The 21,472-nt window shown below is 41.4% G+C and overlaps 2 protein-coding genes and 1 long non-coding RNA gene across 3 annotated transcripts in view; 1 reads left to right on the top strand and 2 right to left on the bottom strand.

Annotated features, from left to right (window-relative positions):
- Nucleotides 1-3,143: 3,143 nt before the first annotated feature.
- On the bottom strand, nucleotides 3,144-9,558 carry LOC122530045. Its single transcript, XM_043656676.1, has 3 exons — nucleotides 9,003-9,558; nucleotides 7,075-7,293; nucleotides 3,144-5,203 (listed from the first exon to the last, which is right to left on the bottom strand). The coding sequence occupies exons 1-3, from the start codon at nucleotides 9,105-9,107 to the stop codon at nucleotides 5,117-5,119; spliced, it is 411 nt and encodes a 136-aa protein (XP_043512611.1). The 5' UTR covers nucleotides 9,108-9,558; the 3' UTR covers nucleotides 3,144-5,116.
- On the top strand, nucleotides 7,369-21,371 carry LOC122530046. The gene is made up of 3 exons (XR_006306901.1): nucleotides 7,369-7,489; nucleotides 8,170-8,174; nucleotides 21,359-21,371. It is a non-coding gene; the product is annotated as an uncharacterized LOC122530046 (long non-coding RNA).
- LOC122530042 (junctophilin-1-like) overlaps nucleotides 17,194-21,472 on the bottom strand; it is a 55,810-nt gene continuing 51,531 nt past the window's right edge. The window contains exon 9 of the mRNA XM_043656672.1: nucleotides 17,194-20,237. Within this exon, the coding sequence (XP_043512607.1) occupies nucleotides 20,178-20,237 (60 nt within the window). The 3' untranslated portion in view covers nucleotides 17,194-20,177. The remainder of the gene's footprint in view (nucleotides 20,238-21,472) is intronic.

Raw genomic sequence — 21,472 nt, 5'->3', positions numbered from 1 at the left:
GGCGAGCAGCGTGTCAAAACCGATATCGCCTGGGAGGGGGGAGGGGAAAAAAAAAAAAAAAAAACTAAAAAGCCAGCTGGTGACCAGTTGCATGTACGCTCGAGCGTTTGCATTGAGCAACCACGATCGATATTGCGTATGACGGAAGATAACCTAAAATATCTTGCACACCTATATATATATGTATATAGAAGTACAAGGTGGGTCGTGGATCGCCTGATAAAAATAAAAATATTTACTTTCTCGAATGTCCTGCCAGTGTAGTCGATAAGAAGAAACGACGATCGAGATGTAGATAACGGACGTTTCGTGTTCGTAGGCTCGTACAATAATCTCTGCGCAGTAGGTTTTTATCTAGTCCCGGCATGAGCCACGGGGTATGATATACAGGCATTCTATATTCGGCCATTCGAAATATTTTAAGCGACGCAGAATCCGCGCGCGCGTGCACGCGACAACGCGCGACAAGAAACCCGGAATGGAGAGAAGCATTGGTAATAAGGAAGCGCGACGCGAAGGAAAGTTTATCGACGCTGGACGATCGGTCGATTTGTCATAGTCATTGCACCAATGCACGAATTAACCACCTGTCCGTTGTTCGCCGGATTATTCACCGTCTAAAATTAGAGACTTTTTTGTCTCGATCGAACTCCAGCTGGCTTATCGAGCGTGTAATACAAACGTCAATCGGTCATCGTGATATGGGTGATAAGCATGAGTGACCAGCCGCTACGTTACATCGGTAATCCGTGGAAAATCACGTTCTCAGCCGGAGTGATTTCTATTGTGCTTCCACATACGAATAACCGGAAAAACACGACAATATGCACGTATTTCGAAAGCACTTTCGGTTGATCGTTCGCGGCGTTGTTGAAACCTGTCTGATCGTCGAGGTTTCGCTTGGTACATATCAGATTCGGTCACGTTTCGCCTGACACTTTGCTTGTCACACTTGCATGCTCGCCAGCTAGAATGACATCGATAGCGGACGATATATCTCCGTGTGAGGTCAGACGGAACACGTGACCAGACTGATGTAATGCACGAGAGAACGCTCATTACTGTTATCTTTTTATCTCGGCGCGATTCTAGACAATAAACGAAACTTCATACGGAAGTGGATCATTTGCGTTCTCCGTATCTTGTGTAACTCTACTTCAAATATTCGAAGTAGATCGAGCAGCGGATACACTTTGACGGAGTATCGAAAAGAGAAAGCAATAGGCACGTGTGGCTCGAGAGAACGATAAATCGACTTTGAAGAAGGCTGGAGGGGGAAGGAGGACATTAGGTTGTTTGAACTTCAACGAAACACGTTTCTCTGTTGCCTTTGTTGCATTGCAGCTGAAGTAACGCGCAACATGTTCAGAGGTTTATCCAATGTGTGCTGCACTTTAATTGCGACTTAATTATTTATGAGTTTTGCGTTACTTTGTAATCGGAAAGTGACCGCAAACGCGAGGCTAGAGAGAGAGAGAGAGAGAGAGAGAGAGAGAGAGAGAGAGAGAGAGAGAGAGTTACGAACATACATGCATATGCACAAGCGTGGCAGGGAACCGTGAAACGTGTTTCTTATCTGTAGCCTCTCGATGCAGCATTCTAATCTGATGTATACAGTATACGAAAATATATAAGACAGTTGATCAGTTATGATACAAGTTTATTGAATCACTGCTTTCTCGCAAATCAACAATGACAGTGGGCCCTTGAGTTGCTTTTTTTCATATTCTTTTTTCTCCTTTTTTTGAATCACATATCCGTCGTAAGGTACCAAAATTCCTTTTACGCCTGTGGTTCATTTTCTCACATTTTCAATGCAGTCGTTGATAGAATGGTGATAATGATAGCAATAATAATAATAATAAATGATAATAATTAATAATAGCGATAATAGTAATAATGACAATAATAATAATAATAATAATAATAATAATAATAATAATAATAATAATAATAATAATAATAATAATAATATACAATGATAACGAGATATGCTAACTGTTGATAATAGTCAAGAGATAACAAGTAAAATATACATATGGTCGTTTCTTCGTAGATTTCTTCGCGATCACGTAGCAATCAAATAACGAAATCGATTTTCACATTTTCCCGCAATTCGACTCGAACGATATACATCTACAATTCTTATTAGAAATGTTCGCCTTTGATTTGTGATATGGCTTCTCCGACGCAAATGATTAATGATTAACGCGCATAGGTTAGATTTGTCTCTTAACAAATATTCGTCTCTCATTCTTCGACAAATTGTTCTCTCGATCATTTTCTGCTCTCGCACACACACACGCCCACGCGCACCGTACATTCTCTCGTTCGTTCTCTCTCAGATTCGCATATCAAATTTTAGAGCTGCTTTCTGCGATACTAATTAATCGATTCATATACGTACATATATATATATATATATATATATACGAATATATATATATATATATATATATATATATATATATATATATATATATATGTAGTTGCAATAGTTCCGCGACAGCGAGCACGGCCATCGCAACACAATAGCTTGCTTGAATTACTTGTACGAACGATCTTCGTAACAAAAAACATCATCGATTCGTTCTCATAATTCATAAAAATTTCATTATTTCGTTTCTAAGATGCCCGTTACCCTAGCTGCCTTTTCGTCATTTTCACTTCAATTCTCGTTTCGAATCAACGTCTCACAATCAGATTCGTCTATCTTACTTCCTAAGTAAACGAATTTTCAAAAGGATTCTCTCCGTCGATCTGACCGAGACCAGATAGGTGATACGAGCATCGTGTACAAACCTTCGATTCGCATAAAATTCATCACGCATACGAGCGTTTCTTTTTTTCCTTTTTTCTTTTTTTTTTTTTTTCTTTTTTTGTTTCTATTTTCATCCCAACATTTGCATTCGATTAAGTACTCGAAATGGTACGTGAAAGTGCTAGCGTGTAGGTACAAAGAGGAAAATATATTACGTGTATATTAATTAGCAATAGGATGAAAATAGCGAGTCTTTTCTTCTTTGGAAAAATAGCTTCGAAACGGTTTGTTATTAGTCGCCCGTCTAGCTTCGAACGTGCAACGCGCCGAAGGGGCGGTGAACCAAGAGGATTTCAGACGATTAATTGTGACGATCGCGATCTATAATGCTCATCTTCCTTTTATTTACAAATTCACCTAGAGATATACAAGCTATGCCTGAGGCTAGAAAAAATGCGACCGCTCGAGCGCTGGGAGATCGGTCCTCGATCACGTGGCGTGATCTCGAGATTCGGACCGCGACCCCCGGTGCCACCGTGTGAATAAAATCGACGTACACTTACGCCGCGCAAAGACAATTAGTTCCCCCGTATCTTTTGTATTTATGTATCTTGTTCTATCAAAGAGGATCCCAGAAGGAAACGACCCCAAAAAATTTATACAATTGTGTGTGATCTTCCTTGTAAAAACTTCGTTAAATCTATCGAACGCCGCGAATTGACAAAACGACGTCAACGTTCGTTTCATCGATGAATGTAACGCATGTATCGATTGCACCGTTGTGCACGTTCTCAAATATTCGTCGGACAAATACAAAGGCTTTCCAGGTTGACTTTTGAACCGTCCGCGCCTAGGAAAAAGATTGATCATCGAAACGTTTCTCGATCTTGAACAATATCTATCCGATTCGCAATTTTTATCCATCTGAAACATAACTTTCTCTTTTCAACAATACAATTATACCAATATTTATTAATCAGTAACAAACAATATTTTGCCGGAACGATCCTCGATCGAGAGAAAAATGTTTGGATCGCTTGTCAACGATCGCTTATCGACACAACGTGCGACTTGATCCTAACGTGTATATAAAAATCGGAGAAAAGTGTTTTATATACAATTTCCACGTGGAAGGCAAAGGCTACACGCAAAGTACTTCGCGAACGAAGTGATCTCTCGTAGGATTTCTTGCACGATTACAATTATATTATATATCGATATCCACATAACACTCATACAATTACATGGACACGTCGATAACACATGAATATATTTCGTAACGTTACAACGTACAACAACGTACAACTCTCCATTCGTCTATCAAATTCGTAGAAATCGTAACAATTGTATAGAAATTCTAACTCCCTCATTGCTTTTTTTTTTTTTTTTTAACCCTCTCACGCTGTTCGCGACCTAACGTCCGCGAGTCTACATTGCGAAACGTGCGGAAGTGATCATCACCGCAGTGATCTGATTGGCAAAATGTTTTTTTTTCTTTTTTTCTTTTCTGAAAAATATGTTCGATCGTCCGCAGAGATTTTCTCCTCTTCTCTTCTCTCCTTTCACGTCTATCCCATCGGACAAAATTGTTTCACGCTACTCTAGCTGCTCTATAGCTTCTTTTTTTGTATAAAAGTCGTTCCGGTGTCCGCGCTCGAGCCGATCGTCGAGAAAGTACAGGAAAAGTGTAGAGAGATTCGTGTGTGCGCATCGTGTTTAGAGCGTGGCCTCAGGTCGCTCCCATCCCATCGGGGAGTCCACCAATGGACCAGCCCTTACAAATATTAATATTATTATTATTAAAATACTCGGTGTAAAAATATGTATGATACAGGCGCCAGGGTACCTCGGCCACTTCGGCACCCTGTCCGAAAAACAACGAGCCGCCCTTCTCCTCCCCGCTCTTCGTCATCCGTTGACAATCCTCGCCGAAAGTCCTTCCCAAAACATCGAATCGAGCCGAGAAGTCGTTGTAATTGGATGCCGAACGTGCAGTTTCGACAACGATTCGTCTCTCTCTCATTTGTTTCTTCCTTTTCCTCTTGGCCTCTTTTCGCGAGATGCTTGAAAAAGTGTCCTCGTCTCCTTCTGCATGTCCCTGTCCCACGCAAATCCTCGAGATGCAAACTTCCTCTCCGTCCAAACCTTTTACCACCGTGGGACCGTGAATTTCGATCGCTCGAAAGCCGTTTTCAGCGGTTTTTTTTCGTGACTTTGTCTGTCGAGGGTACTGGATCGCGCCCTCTTCGTTATCGCTTCAATCCTGGTATTCGGTGACGACTCGGAGCGTCGTGACGCGCCCGGGTCTCAGGTCACGTCCACCGCGAGCCCGTGAACCCAATCGTCGGCTGGCTGCTACGTCAGCAGCTTGAAGAACATCAGGGCTAAGGATATGTTGATGAACAGCACCAGCATCACCAGCTGCTGCCGGGAGAACCAGTCCTGGAAATTTTCACTCGTATCAGAAACCAGTTTCGTTCGGAAGGCCTCTCTCTTGTTTGTCCTCTTACAAATGCCTCTTACGGAAATGCCGCCTAATAGGGTTCGTAGTATGAGCCGAGGGAGAGAATTAAGAAAAGGGAAGAAGATAATCGGAGTCACAGTTAGTAAGTTAAATCAAGTAGGTTACTATCCTCCAAGAAATTCTGGAAAATTGATGTAAACGACACGAAGAATGAATCTAGTGAAAATGTGTAAGCAGCAACTGTTTGATTTCGTAACCTGTCGACGCGTGTTGTAATTTTACTGCACGATATTCAACAACTGACAAACGCAAACAGCAGCGTTGTCATTGAAAATATTGGTTTTAACCTCTTGCGCTTGGCGTGCCACGCACGTCGAGAATGTTTTGTCCCAAAATTGTAATATTTCCTCAGTTTTCAGTATATTCAAATATAATCCCAAGCAAAATAAATAATAAATTTATTCTCAGTAATTTCTATCCAGTGATATACCGATGAATTTAAAAAGAAGACGAATTATTGTATACGGTTCGGTCACTCGTTATGGTCCGCAAATCAGTTGCCAGCGCAAGTTAGCGATTAGAGTTAACTTTCATTTTAATGATCGTTGACAAGTGTTTGTGAGAAAATACGCGAGACGATTGGAATTCAAACAACGCGTTAAAGAGGTCGGATATTCAAAATGATTTGATCAATGAATATTAAATTGCTTACTAATATTCTCGCAGGTAGCCGATAAGAAGCGAGGGTTTTTACGTCATCAGATCGCAAAGCTGTCCCCCCTCTTTCATTTTTACGTTCTACGCCGTTGTCTACGCATTGTCTATGCTACTGCTTAATCACGCGTTATCGAGAATTGTTTTTTTTTTTTTTTTGCCGTAATCGTGTATTTGATAATTACAGGGGGGGGAAAAAATATGATAACTCTATCTTTATTGATCTTCTTATTTTTACGTCACTTGCCAGCTAAAAAGAAGTTCTTCATTTCTGATCGCTTTTATCTCGGAGTGTCTCGATTATCTGTAATGAAATTTTGGTCGGACATTCCGACGGATTCGTTCATGAAACCTGATTCGTGAAATCGCGAAAGTTTAGATAAATTTGGCACGCGAAAGTGGAGACAGTGCGGCGACGATTTAATTAAAGCTTGACACTCGTATTGAATTTATGACGCTAATCGCTTAAGGAGGTATTGTCGGACGACAGTCCAGTTAAATACATTTACATATCTAATTAGACTTCTGCATAATTGTATATTCTAATGTGCACGACACTTGTATCGAACGATAATTTTATGCCCACCACCGGGAAGAAGGTATTACACGTATTACCGTTTTATTACTATTTCATTTCGTCAGAAATTTGAATTTGAGCTCGTTACTTAATATTCGATCCCGATTTAAACTTGAAATTCTCGAAGAATCACAATTATCGAATTGCAGATATTTTATTTCTATAAAGAACTTGAAGAAGAAGAATTGGGATGAAATAGAGTTAGGATTGAAAAAGGATTGAAAGCAAGAAGAGTCTGTCGGGTTAAGACAGGGTTCAAAGATACCAAATTTTATGGTAACTAAAGATATAATTACTTTTGAGATGTAAACAACAAACGGAACTCTCTAATAGGCCAAACAAAATCCTTGGTCCTTTAAATTAGTCAGTCAAGAATTTCTTTGAATTGAAAAGTGACAGTGAATATAAAGATTCGTTAAAGAGATTCTTGTGGGAATACTTAGTTCGATTCCTTTCTAATTCAGTTAGTTTCGTCGTGATTTCATTTATCTCACTGCCGACGAGAAGGATGACGAAGGATACGTTTGCTCGTTTGATCAAAGACAAAGGCATACTCACTTTAACCTGCGGACTGACCAAGTACAGCAGAGGATTGGCCCTGAGTCTTTCGCTCTCGTCGATCTGCCTGCGGATCTCCTCTCTTCTCATGCTGCTCAGGACACTGACTTCCTCCCTGGATAGCGGTGCCGTTGCCGTCAATTGAATAGGTTGTGCCACATCCGGCAGTGATTTCTTTCGTTGAAGGGACACTGCCGCCGCCGCCGCCGCGGGCATCGCCTGCACGAAGAAAAGAAAACAAGGAACAAAGAGAGAGAGGTGGCTCTCGATTATGCAAAGAAGCCTTATTTCTATGGATGCACCGCGGTATAATCGCGAGCGTGTTTCATCGGACCGATGAAAGGCCCTTTGCAACAAGCTGCCTTGAAAGCCTGTCTTATCAGGAATTCGGCAATCGGAAATTCGCTCTGACGAAGTCGGATCTGACCGATTCGTTCGCGACACTTCTCGCGAAATCAAGACTCGTCGCTCGAAAGTTTTTTTTATTGAACGCATCGAGAAACGACGTGGAAGGGAAAACCTTGCAACAGAGAGAATGGAATTTACTCTCGCATTTGAATTGATAATAATGGTTAAGGTTAAGGGTCGTTGGTCAGAGTTGATCGTAAGGTCGTAGCAGCAGTCGTTTCGAGAACGACTTCAATTTGTTTGGCGCGACTGTTGAGCAATAGAGGTTTAGAAGGGGGAGAGGAACGTTTGTACGTGTTCATTAGTTACACGTTTCGAAGAAGCAGGGAAAACAGAACGGCAAATAGAGAAGAAAGACGAGAAATCCTTGGACCATTTCCAAAACGTGTAATCGGTACGTAATATCGGTGCAAAGGCCACGAGTTCTAATCCCAGTGAACGTCGACAGATGCGTTGACCTTCGTGAGCACCGATTTTTTACTCCGTTTATCGGTGTCGCTGCTGTTTCTTTTACCGATTGTTGCATCAACGTTATTAACCTCTGATTTCGTTACAATTTTTTCATCGGCGCGTATCATCTATGCATCACGATCGAAGAAAGAAACGAATTTCAAATCCAACGTTCGAACGATGATTTACAAGTGGAAAGCAAGTAAAGATAATCGTGGTTCTCGTATCTCGCGCGAGTCGAAGTTATCCGTATTTCAGAAAGCGTAAAATTAGATCGGCGCCCCTGCTTCGTTCGGAAGATAATGTTAATTAATTTTAAATCAGAGCTGTTCTCCTCTTATTTCGCTTCGTTATTATCTGCCGTTACGGTTCATTGGGGATTTCGTTCCCCGAGAGGTTTCGAGACCTCTATTTTTCGTGCGTGCCATAAATCGTGGCGATAGCGTCGCCCCGATATCTGGGAATAGGAGCCCCGGCTTTCAGTCTCGATTACACTCTTTCGTTGCAACTTGCTTTTCCTATCTTTCGTCCCCACTGTACGCGATATCGAGCCTGGCTTATCGAACGATTTACATCGTTCTGGACAGTCGTTTGCTTATCTATTCACACGATTTCCTGTTGAATCTGAAATAACCGGACGATTCAAATATACACTCACATCGTTGTAATTACAATGATTGTCAATACATTGTCGTTTCTTACGAATCGTGATAATTAAACTTAAAAAGAAAAGGAAAAAAAAACGATAACAGGTACATTTACAATCAGCGTCTGTAAGACAATTACGAGCAAATGATCTCTTCGATCCAAAGATACAAGTTTTCCAAGACAATAGCGTGATACGCGTTTGATGAAATTAGATTTTAAATTGGTTAACGTTATTGTCGCCTATTATGGCCTTCGATCGTAGTTGCAACGATTCGTGTTGCTCGAGGGACCTAACCGAGACGAAGATCAGGTCCAGCATTCGAATTTCAAGCTTCGGCTAAAAAGCACCGTGTTTGTAAAAGGCTGCGGGAGACTTTCGACGGATCTCCGAAAGAATGTTGTTTTTGTGTCTCGGTTCATACCTCCACGGGAGGCGCGACGATCCATGATTCCGAGGCCCTTCTGGCCATCAGAGCGGGGCTGCATAATAGCGCTTCTTCTTCCTCGTCCGGCTCCGACCACAACATCCTCCCTCCGTACGTACCCTCGGTTTCCAGAGGCTCTCTAAAGTTCACGGTCGAGAGCAAACAGCTCGAAACTTGCTCGAACCACGACCGGCCGATATCGTTCTTACACCGTTCCTATCTAAACATTTCGGTACTCTCACTCTGCGGGCTACCTCTAGGAAAAGCTTCTCTTCTTGCAACGATGTTCCCGCCAGATATTTCTTTTGACGAGGGTTTTCTCTCTGGTTCGCACAGACGGCGGAAAAGAAGAAAAGAAAAGTGGAAAATTCGGACCTGCGGCCTCCCTGTGGTGAGGAAGCCAGGTCGCAGACTGAACGGCCCTGGCTCGTTCGACCGAAATAGAGAGACGCCCCACTATTTTCACGTCGAAATAGCATCGACGAACGATGCGTCGCGACGCTCACGGGCTGTGAATCGACGACGGTGCCAGAGCCTTGTCGATTCGCCGCTCGTTGATTTATGACAGACTGTCGTCGAACGGATCCTTGCCTTATTTCTTGCTTTATTTCGCAGTCGCCCATTCTCCGTCCCGAGTCGTCGATGCATTTTCCTCGGTGCACCGTATCGAGGAGTAAGTTATCGATCGGTATTTTTAGCCGAGCCCTCGTTCCGGGCCGGATGTTGATCTATAATCTGTATTCTGTACGATCGACGAGCTCGGAGGACCGACTTCTCGCTCATGACCACGCGGAGAGAAACGTGTTTGCTTTCGTTTCAACATTGAACTTGGATCCCCCGCCGGTTGCGGAACCTGTCACTTATTTTCGTCGAGAGCTTGGAAAAAGTTCGTTGCAAGATTGTGGAATACTCGTGATCCCTCCACAAGGGTGCTTTCTTTTCTCTTTTCTCTCCCTCTCTCTCTCTCTCTCTCTCTCTCTCTCTCTCTCTCTCTCTCTTTCTTTCTGTCTTTTTCTGTCTTTTGCGTGCAAAGAATGTAATTACGAAATCGGCGTCGGTTGAAAAGAGCTGCAGTTTGTTCCAAACGGTCGTTTTGAAAAATGACCGTTTCCGTTGCTCATTGTCCTCAGGCTGCAACCTCATACCCTTTTAGGATGGCAAATTCCGGGAAGGACCGAGGGTTTTCTGGGTCTGTTTTATGTTTCTGCCGCCATCTGGAGATACTGCGTACCGAATTTTCTTTCCATTTGTCCGAAGGACTGTGCAAACATTTTCCTGGAAAGCTTTTCGGGCAATTCAGATAAATAGAGAACAGAACAGAATGACAGACATTCCGTTAAAGATTCTATTTGTCGTTGCTATAATTTGTTGAAGAATCTGAAACTTCAGCACGTATCATTTGCAACCTCTTCGTAACTTTTCTATTTGAATTTTAAATCTGTGAATCGACAGTTTATTCGCATTTAGCATTAGCATAACGGTGCCAATAACGACACTGGTGTAACAAAAAAAGATCAAAGTTGAGGGAGATTAATTTCCTGCCGATTCGAAACGAGCTCTCGACGTTTCCAGGAGAACGTAATTCTTTTTCATTAAATGTGACGCATTAAAATGTGTATTTAACTGTTTTCTCACCAGCGATTATCGTGACGAGAAGAATGAACCGAGTGATTTAGATTAACCAAGGTCAGGTATAAATAAACGAGTCTGTCACGCAACAGCTGACGGAGATAAAAAAAAAAAAGGAAGGAATGTGACGCAGGGGCCATGAAATTTGCGTAGGGTTGTCCACAGCCGAAATACGACCGGAAATATCGTTACGCAAATAAAGTCGAACTCGCAATTCCCGTTGTCTGATTCACGTAGCTGGCATGCGAATAAATTCGCTGAGATTTCTCCGAGGATTCTGTGCCCGGTCTTCGCACACGCCAAAATGAGGCTCGGCCCACTTTATTTGTGTTTTCTCGTTTCCTTGTTGCGTTTCGTCGCGGTCGTTTATATATCGTTTCGCGAAATATTCGAACGTCTATATATTAGATCTGTCACGCGATCAAATAACAGCTACCGCACTGTCTCTATCAAACAATAGAAATATTTCTGCCAAACGTAATGTACACATTAATTATCCTTTCTTGAAATCCCGATTGCGTATCTTACGAACGAAATTTTGTATCTTCAATGCCAATCCAGGAAAAATACGATATACGCGATATTCTGCGACTCGAGAGTCGTATGTTTGTTTATCGAGTAATAGTTTTTCGCGAGCTTCTTTCAAGCGGAACGTTGTTTCTCAATTTTTAGTCAGAAAAGTACAAGATCATTTTGCAACGCGACGGTTTCCACACGAATTTTAATCCTTAATTAGCGTTGTTAATCTCACCACGGTCACTGTGTTTCTCTTATTCCCGGTTTTTCATTTTCTCCCGTTTCTTTTTCCCTTCCAGCGTGGGAAAGTGCAAACACAGCGTTCGACATCTGGACAGAACGATGGACATCTGGTGCTTGTATATATTGTGCTCATTTCCCTTTCAACAGTTCAATTTATTTGAGTCGATGGTTCGATACAGTTGGACAGTTCAGCTGTGGGCCAACTGCACGCAAAAGTACAAATATGCACGTAAATTTTCCAACGCCACGGGATTTTGCGTCGCAAGTTTTTGCGGACCATAACGAGTGACCGAACCGTATGAAATAATTCGTCGCTTTCTTTTCCTTTTGGAACTCGTCGGTATTATATCATCGGATAGAAATTATCAAGAAGTAATTATCATTTGTTTTGCTGGGTTACATGTAAATATACTTAAAACTGAGAAAATGTTGCAATTTTGGGACAAAAAATTCTCGATGCGCGTGGCAAGAGGTTAATTATTTCGGGAAACTCGCTTCGCAATGAAATTTTACGTTCGTCGCGTTCGAGTCTAATCGACAGAGTTATCATTTCTAATTTTCGCCTCGTAGAACCAACATTGTACACGATATAGGATGTACATGAAGTATCGACGATAATTTTCAGAAATCAGGTATTTGCCATCCGCTGCTCGGTACTCAGCTACCGAAAATATCATCCGCTGTTTCCACGCCAATACGTATTGTCTCGTGTATTCGGCTTCTTGGCACGACCCTTAGGACCAATTAAACGCTCATATTTCGTTACGCAAAGCGCGCGAACGGCGAGATTTTTCCTTTACCGAATTCCTGAATGACTTCTAACTGTGTGTGTGTGTGTGTCGTTGCTTCAACACCTTTTGTCGAAATTTCAACGTTGTTGCGCGAATTATCGGCGAATAATCAAAATTTTCTCTCTGTCTGTGTTTGTTAATTTCTCACAGATCTCAGGCAAAGAAACAAACACGACACGTACACGCTCGAGTACGTCGATACATCCGTAACTCGCACGGCAAGAGGCCAAAGGGCGTTCGAGGTTTTCGTTCCCTTCAAAATTCCAGATACCAGATGTCCTCCTAATCGACATGCTTTAATCTGTCGGCCAGTAACAGCTTTTACATCATATACATAAATACATTCAATACATCGAACCAACGTTTTTTTTTTTTTTTTTTTTTTTTTTGTAATATCGTTGTGTAATTAACAAGATTTCAGCCCCAAGATATATCGGTACATTGTAATCTGTATCGGTAGACTCGTTCCTCGAAATGTAACCTGGAAGTAACATCGTTGCGTGCGTGCATCGGCTATTCTTGCTTATCGATCTGTTTTCCCTCTAAGGACTCTCCTACTACGTTGCTTCTTCTCTTCTAGTGCAACACTACGAATTGTCTTTATATTAAAATACACGAGATCTCGTTACCTTGCCTCGTTCGAGTGTCTTCTAGGTGATCGTTTTCCTATTGTTTTCTTCTTTTTTTTTTTTTTACCCACGAAGCAAGTCGCAAACGAAATTTAAATTTCGTCTTGACGAACAAAATTAAAATGAATCATTTAAATTTGAATACAGTTTCCTCATGCTAACGAAACGTTCGAAAATTATTTTACGTGTCACTTCTTTTTCTGTTTTTCTCTCTGTTGAGCGAGATATACGTACACACGCAAATCAACGATTCGTTAAAAAGGTACTCGCGTTGAAAAAGATACTCGTTCGATGTTATGCAACACGTTGCTGCGCGTACGAGAGCTTACCGTAAACGAGAAAATGATCAAATTTCAATGTTTGCCCGGATGGAATTTACGTTGCATCGCGTTGGAAAGAACAACTTTTCGAAAACGCTTTGGCACTCGAACCGACGTTGGCGTCGCGATAATACAGGATGGGCCGGAATTCGTAGTACAACTGAGCAGGGGCTGATTCTACGTTAAAAAATAAGAAAAAAATTTGGTGCAACATTTTTTTATCTGGGACTCGATTTTTTTCGAAAAAATCGACTTTGAAGTTTGTTCATCTTTGTGAACGATTTAGTTGTCTTCTACCTTCGTCCGAGATAGTGTTTACAAACATTATTTATTGTGTGGTTGAGACAGTACAAAGTGTTCCTACTGATAATTAATTTTTTTATTTCTTATTACTACTTTCTATTGCAATACTATAGTACAGTACACTATTACAAGTATCGTTGAAAATGCCCTCCTCGTTGCTGCATGCATAAGTTTGCTCGGCGAATTAATGATATCTGAACAGAATGTAAGCTGATATCGTTTTTTTTTAATTTCTCGAATCCCTCCATAATCTATTGCTTCAAACGTGTAATATTGTCTTTACAAACTTGTTCTTTGATATATGCCCCCATGAAAAAAAATCTAGAGGCGCGAGTACGTTTGATTTAAAAAATTTTTAACCTTCCTCGTGTAATGTCACGGTGCACCGTCATGTTAGAAAAATCATACTCCTTACAGTAGCTAAGGGTACATCCTCTAACAACAAAGGCAATTCAGTGCGTCGAAACTCAAAGATTTTTTTTCTTTTTATTTGTTCCGTGTGTATGAGTCTAATTGTTCAGTTACAATTATTTTCATTTTTTATATTATTATTGTTTGAGATCGTGTGGATTTCGATACAGTTATCGGCAATCATTAGTTCTTTTATCGGATTAGTTCCGTTTTATACATGTTTGGCTGTATTCCATTTATTAGTTAGTAAGGTCTAGCGGGTGTTTCCTTTTCAGTCTTCTCGGTAGTAGGGAGTAACAGTCTTTTGCCAGGGGGATTTGTGTTGATGTGTCCTTGAGCGCTTTAGTAGGTCCTCTTTGATGGTTGGTATTCCTAGGGTTCTTCTTATGTCGTCGTTTCTGACATACCATTGAGCGTCTAGTATTGTACGTAGGATGATGGATTGTAGGTTTTCTATCTTTTTTATTTTTCGACTTGGCTGCCATGCCTCAGATTTGTAGCCCGTGTGTCCAAACAGGTTTAATTATAATTTTGTAGATTAGTAGCTTATTTTTTACGCTTAGCTTAGAGTTTCTTGATGTTAGCCACTACATGGATTATCTAATTGTTTTTATTTGTTTGATCTTTTTTCTTGGATGTGATTTTTCCAGTTCAGTTTGTTGTCTAGATGTAATCCGAGATATTTGACGGAAGGGTGACAAAACTCAAAGCTGAACAACTTTTAGAGTCGATTTTCTCGAAAACCGAGTCTCAGATAAAAAAAATGTTATACCAAATTTTTCTCTTACTTTTTTTGACGTTTTTATCACCCCATAGTCGGTTGTACCATGAATTCCAGCCCACGCGAGAGTGTTCGGTGTCTCTCGCATAAGAAATAGTGCCTGAAACGTCAAGGAACTTGGGGAGATTCAATTCCCAACTGAATAATCTGTCCTCTAGATTCTAGATTATTCTCGTTTCGCGGTAAGGATCCAGGTTTCATTCGATTGTATCTCGGGTATCATAATCATCTTTCCCTCTTTTTCCCATCATCTTCTTCCCTCACTCTCTCCTTCTCTCTCTCTCTCTCTCTCTCTCTCTCTCTCTCTTTTTTATTGATTTATTTAGTTTTTAGGCACGACCATTGTTGAGGTACAATTGCAACCACGTTGAATGGGAAAAACTCTCGCGAGGAAAGTTTACCGTTGGTGAATAAAACCTCTGACAAATTTCCCCCTTCGTGTTTCTCCCTCCGTGTGTAAAAAATCTCTCGTTGATCTCTCTCTCTCTCTCTCTCTCTCTCTCGTTCGGGTATAGAAACGGTTAAAAATTTTCGTACAAATTCTTAATTATCCTCTTTGAGCAACGTGACGCGGCATGAAATTCAAAACAGTTCGAGAAAACGAGCAGGTTTTTAAGAAACTGTCGTCGTGTCGTAGGTAACGGTCGTTTTGCCCACTGGTCGTACGGTCGTACAATGGCGGCGTGTCTTTCGAGAGATTCAACGTGGCGCACAAAAGGCGTTTTCGTAATTGTACTGTGAAAAATCGTGATTAAAATAGAGAATCCTGAAATATATATTTTTTTAGCGCGCGCGTGTGTGTGCCTGTGTGCGTGCGTGTACGCGCGTAATCAGTAGTCAGCGTGTTTAGGGTCGTACCTAATGCACAAGATTTACACTTCCTTGCATCGTCGTTCTGCGTCGACGTGAGGAACTATACGTGCGTCCAGAGGTACGCCGAGAATTAATTTTACGTATTCATAATGCACATTTGGTACCAACGTTTGTGCTTGTCGAGTAACAAGGATCAACCCCTCCGAGATATTTTAGAATCTTAACCTAGAAGGAACTTTTCCAGAGTAGTAATACCAGAAAAAAGCTTTGATAAGTCGTCAGATGCAGTACTATAAATTTCAAACGTCATCTCGAGTCGTTTCGTATTCTACCTCTTTTTTTTTTTTTATCACTTCAAAGTATTACATCGGTACGTCTATCAAATTTCCCAGAATCTTTCATTATGTTGGCAAACCCGATATTCTTGGATGCAAGTTCCCCTTTCACGTCCTGAAGAGAAATCGTGAAAGGGGTTTATTACACAATTTCCACTAAAATATCTCTCCTTTCGTCCGGCAGCGATCCTCGGATCTCGAAAGGGTTGTCATCGTCGTTCATATAGTATTTTACCACCTAAGTATGTAATTATCTCACACTACATATTTTTCTCATACTTATATCTACGAAATATATATATATATATATATATATATATATATATATATATATCCCATCTTGTATAGAACTGGTACAGTATATATATATCATAAACTTTACAGAATGACGCTACGTCATAGAAGCATGCGTTAGAAAAATAATGTTTCTGATCAAAAAACAGGAGAAAAACAAGCGGCGTGGAGGTGGAGGGTAGAGAAAAATCATTCTTTTTTTTTTTCTTCTTTGTCATTCCTGGTAATCGTCGCCAAGTCACCAAGTAAAACGTGAAACGTAGAACGAAGGGGGTGGATCGTGAGTTTTGTCGGTGAGGGTCGACGAGAACGGCATTCGAGACGGTACAATCAACACAGCCGACAATGACGAATGAGGGACAGATCGTAGAGTTCGTGGCGCAGGAAGTGTGACACAGGGGGTGTTGTCGAGATAGAGGGAGGTCGAGAAAGGGGCACGAAGCTTGCTGAGAGAAGGAAAGATAAAAAAAGGAAAGAAAGAGAGAAACGAACGTAGAGAACGGACAATTAGAGTGAAAGAATTGCAAGAAAAAAAAAAAAAAAACCGGTCCCCGCCTCCACACCGCGCGAACCTTACCTTTCGGATTCCTTGAATTGCTTAATTAATGGACGTAACATCATACACGTTACTTCGCTTATTTAATGGACGTAACACCGTGTGTCGAACGAGTTGAAATCATCGCTGTGCGTGTGTATAGGTGCGTGCTCGTTCGACATTCAATCGCGATCGATGTTCTAATCGGTTTCGCCGGAGAACTATAATTGATATCAGTTAGTGAGAAAGTAAAAAAAAAAAAGAAAGGAAAGGAAATTCTGATAAAAAAAATAGATTGAAAAATAGAAAAAAAGAAGAGGAAGAGAATTGCACGGTACAAGTGTTTTGAATAATCGGTCTCGAGTGACCGATACGAAAACGCGTGGAATTATTAAAGCGGAATCGTTTTTTTTTTTTTTTTTTCTTCTTCTTTGGTTTCTTCTTTCGAAAGAAGTTACAATATCTTTGTATTCGTGCCATTTCTGTTTATTTCTTTTTCTTCCTCCTTTTCCTTTCGCTAGAATTTCCGCGAAACAAAGAGACGATCAAGTACCTTGATCCTCGAACAAATTTTCATCGTCTCGTTCCTTTTCTTTTCCTTTTTTTTTTTTTTTTTTTTTTGCTCTTCCTATGAGGCTATATCTGATCGAACGAGTCACAATATCGACAAATCAAGCGCAGATCGTCTGCGTCGCCCGACGAAACTCTCGTAAATATTCTCGTTCGCCCGTTCCACTACTTCTATCGTGCTTCTCGTAGAAAAATAACTCTGTCTCTGACGAGGAGGGGGAGAGAACGTTGCTCGCTTCGTTCAATGCCCAAATTCGATTTGACCCTTTCAGCCTGGGTAACGCCATTTTGTACCGAGTCCGAGGAGGAACCTGTTTATCTGTGCGTATCGAGGTATTTTTTTTTTTCAGCTCTCGCGTGCCTCGCTTCTTACAATCGACGACGCGCGAATCGTCGTCGTCGAAGAGGAAGAAGAAGAAAGAAAGAAAGAAAGAAAACGAAATGAGATTACGTGTTTACGGATCAGTGGTCGAACTCTGAGCTGAAAGGGCTCGTAAGTGGCTATCAATTATCTACATAGTAGCTAGTAACAATCTACGACCAGGTACCGAGTTCTTTCTTTCCTAGTTCACACCTTGAGAGTTTCGAGCGTAACTCGCCGGTGTACGTTAGGGTAAGGCTACGAGGAGAGGTCGTATATCACAGCGACGACGATTTATGCGCGAAAGAAGCCAATAGAACCTTTCTACGGCGGCGGACGCCTTTCAATTCGCGCCGGGGATTTTTACGACAGTGGTATACTCTCAACGAGCGTGACGTGATCATCCGTGACTCACGAAAACTTCGTACGTATCGTACGTGTATTTACTTTGGAACTGAAAGCTTATTCGATGAAACGAACTGATAACGGATTGCTCTCGTGTTTGCGATATCACACGCCGATATTCTCCTTCTCCCTGTCCCTTCTTTTCACCACGTTTCGTAATAACGATCCTCGTTGCATAAGGATACTTCTCAGTTTCGATAATTTTACCGTTCAAAGTCGTTCTCGCTGGTAACCTTACCCTAATGCCCCTGTCTGGGGCACACGCGCGATCGTCGAGACTAAATGGTCGGTCTGAAAATATTTGCCCTTTCGACGCATGCTAAACACAACGATTCCGGTCTCTGTTCCCTTTTAACACGTCGCTCACGATGCTCGTGTAAACTGTGAGATGCCCGTGCTCGCTAAACCGTGATCCTGCAATACCACGCGCACCGAACGAGTCGAGTCGAACGTCCAGCGAGCATGTTCGATCGATATATCGGGAAATATTGGCGGTACGATCCTTCACGGTACATTCATCCGGGCCACGTTGACGTGATTCAACAATTCAACGACGGGGAGACACGCGTCTTGGAACACGCATCTTGGAACGATAATAACACTTTGGTACAATACTTTGGAACGAACTTGGGTGTATATGTATATATATATATATATAATTGTTGGTCGATGGCGATGGAGAATGCGTTTAATATACTGCCGCATCGTTGAAGCTCGAGAGATTGTTAGGTAGCGCGCGACACTGGTCGCGAGTAGACCCTAGATTCTTGAGCGAAGTTTGCCCCCTCACTATACCTCGACTGTCATTCCTCATAGATTCTTAGAGATTTAATGGTTTCGTGAAGAAGCATGCAAGTAGTGGCACCCTACTTGGTTGTCGTGTAACCGTAAGTTAGAACACAATGCGTTTTATATACCCTGCGGATAACATTGAACTTCACTAAAACACAGTATCACACCGAACAACATACAGGCTACGAGTTACTCGTGGACCGTGCACAGTGTTTCGAACCGGAGGCAGCGTTTCCGAGGCCAAAATTATTTTTTTGTTTGTTCAAGATTTAAGATCGTGGTGTGGCCTTGGCGTTGTCAAGTCGAACATAATAATGACGACATTTCGAAAAATATCACTTGGGTTTGAATTTTCTTTTCAATTTGCAGAAGACTGAATATCGAACATTTGTTTCCGTCACATCATTAGAAATAGCATGAAGAATTGTGGTGACAATTACGCGTTTAAGATTGAAGCATAACTGTCCAAGTATCGCTTCTACTTTTTAAAATCCGTGTTTATTTAAAGGTTGCAGGAGATTGTGCTTAAAATTTCTATGCTCTTCTCAACAATTTAACAGTTTAATCTTTCGTGTAACACAAGTCTGACGTCAGCCGCTCTTAATTATTGTTTCAAAATTGTTCTCTCAAAGTTCAAATTGCCACAAAACAGTATTCCAGTTTTGTACATGGATTAAAATATACTCAAAACACAATTGAAACATTGTTGATGACAATGATTCAACCCTTTTAATTTACCGTTCTGTAATCAATAATAACAAAAGAATTGGCTTCACATTGATTTTCAGAATATCGACTTTAGCGCGTTCGCGTAATTCTCTGAAACAGGTAATATTTTGGTTTCCAGAATTTTTACACGTACAAACGACAAAACAACAATTTAAACCGTTTTTATAATTAACAATCAAACAGAATTAGCTCCGCTATGATTTTCAGAATTCCGACTTTAGCGTGTAATTATCTGAAACGAGCAACACACACACTTTGTGTTCCAGAGTTTCCCCATTTCATAGAAGGAGAAGAAGAAGAAAAAAAAAAAAAAAAACAACAAAGTTTCGTCGAAACGTTGAATCTGAAAAATTGACTTTTGGCCACGGTCTCGCGGCCGTTGTGTGCCATGACGAGGGTACAAATGGAGGATCCCACTGATGTTGATCTTAAACCCCTAAATTAGTTCCGTGGAACCAGTCAGTCGCCTGGCAGGCCACGCTTCTCTCCCCGATAGAATCGAAAGAGGCTGTCCCGTCTCCCTTTCCCTCGAACATCCCCTTTGTTCCCGCTGGTTCCCCCTAACTCAGAATCAGAGGAATCCAGGGTCTAGTCACGAACGCCCGCCGCCCCATCTTTTCAACCTCGACTCATTCGTTGTGAAACGCGGCTCAGCTCGCGCGCACGGCTCTGCATCGCAGTGTGTGTGTACATATTTATTTATTAATACTTATACTCATAGGGTTGCGCGGCCCTTTGACGTTGCGGCGAAGGCGGGGACCGTCCGGCCTGCGTCCTGGGATGGCATGCACAGAACACAGCACAAAATGCCACACAGTTACACAGACAAACAAATCGACAGAGAAGAAAAGGGTTACAGATAGAGAGACCCGGTCGCCTCCTGGGTCAGAATGGACGAATCCATATTGGGCATATCGTGGGGGTTTTAGGGGTCGTGAGTTAATATAGTTGTGGCTCGGGTGAGGAAAGATAATCGTTAGGTGAATTGTACAAGGGCGAATTAAAAAGCGTAGAAGTCGAGGAGTTTGTTTGTTTCGGTGAACGTTTGACGCTTGACGTTCCCTGTAGAAATGGCGTCCGATTCCGTATGTACAAGCTATTTTATATATATATATATATATATATATATATATATATGTATGTACAGAGATCGTTGTTCGGTTTATGATGAGAGAAAGTCGAGCAGCGAGGTGAAAGAGTCATACAGTTTCGATCGTGAAGAGAAGTAAAAAAGAGAATCGTGGTGCTTACTTTAAATTACGCTTGCTAACTAATGGCTGTATGTAAACTAGCGGGAAATTGAAATGCGAGAAAAGAAAGAAAGATACGATCATTACGTTCGCTAGAGATTTAGCATAGAGAAAAATCGTACGATGCGGCTAATGAGCAGGCATGTGTATTACAATGTTATATAAAATATATAAAATTATATTATATTATAAATATTATATTATAATATATATTATATATAAATTATAATTATATTGTATATAAAAAATTGAAAAGTCAAGAATCGAAAGTGGCGTCGTAAAAGAGAGAAGGAAAAAAAGACTCGACTCAAAAATTGAGGGGAACCCGATATGGAAAAATCGTGCTACACGTAATGGGTGAAATTTTACTCGTGTCTCGATCTTTTTCTTTTTCTTTCTCGTTCGAGAGGCCCGTCTAAACGATTACGTCGTCCCAAAGGCATTTCCTTTCATGCCAGAAGACTCTTTCTCTTTCTTTCTGTCCCTTGCTCTCTCGTCGCGAGATAGTTGGCTATAAATTCTTAATGTTCTCGCGGGAAGCGTGAATGAACGAGTAACAGCGAACGATTGTTATCTTGTTTAACATCCGGTGGTATTTTTGTACGACACTCTTGGAAAAGCGTCTCGTTGCGTTTCGCCGAAAAAGCCGTCGCGATCGGCCGCGACTGTGCGAAACGACAACGTCGAGATCCGTTTCCCGATTCTTTCACCAAATTTTCCGCCTTTTGTTCGCGTCGCGCGGAAAGTTCCCTCCGAAACG

Source organism: Frieseomelitta varia, unplaced genomic scaffold (assembly GCF_011392965.1).
Source record: "Frieseomelitta varia isolate USP_RPSP 00005682 unplaced genomic scaffold, Fvar_1.2 scaffold_323, whole genome shotgun sequence".
Classification (NCBI taxonomy): Eukaryota; Metazoa; Arthropoda; class Insecta; order Hymenoptera; family Apidae; genus Frieseomelitta; species Frieseomelitta varia.
The sequence above is the reverse complement of the archived record's forward strand: the minus strand, read 5'-3'. Positions and strand labels throughout refer to the sequence as shown.

Coding starts and splice junctions, on each gene's coding strand:
- LOC122530045 (XM_043656676.1), bottom strand. CDS start 9,107: ATGTTGTGGTCGGAGCCGGACGAGGAAGAAGAAGCGCTATTATGCAGC. Junction 7,294..9,002: donor TCGTCGCGCCTCCCGTGGAG/GTATGAACCGAG, acceptor TTCTTCGTGCAG/GCGATGCCCGCGGCGGCGGC. Junction 5,204..7,074: donor TGGTCAGTCCGCAGGTTAAA/GTGAGTATGCCT, acceptor GAAAATTTCCAG/GACTGGTTCTCCCGGCAGCA.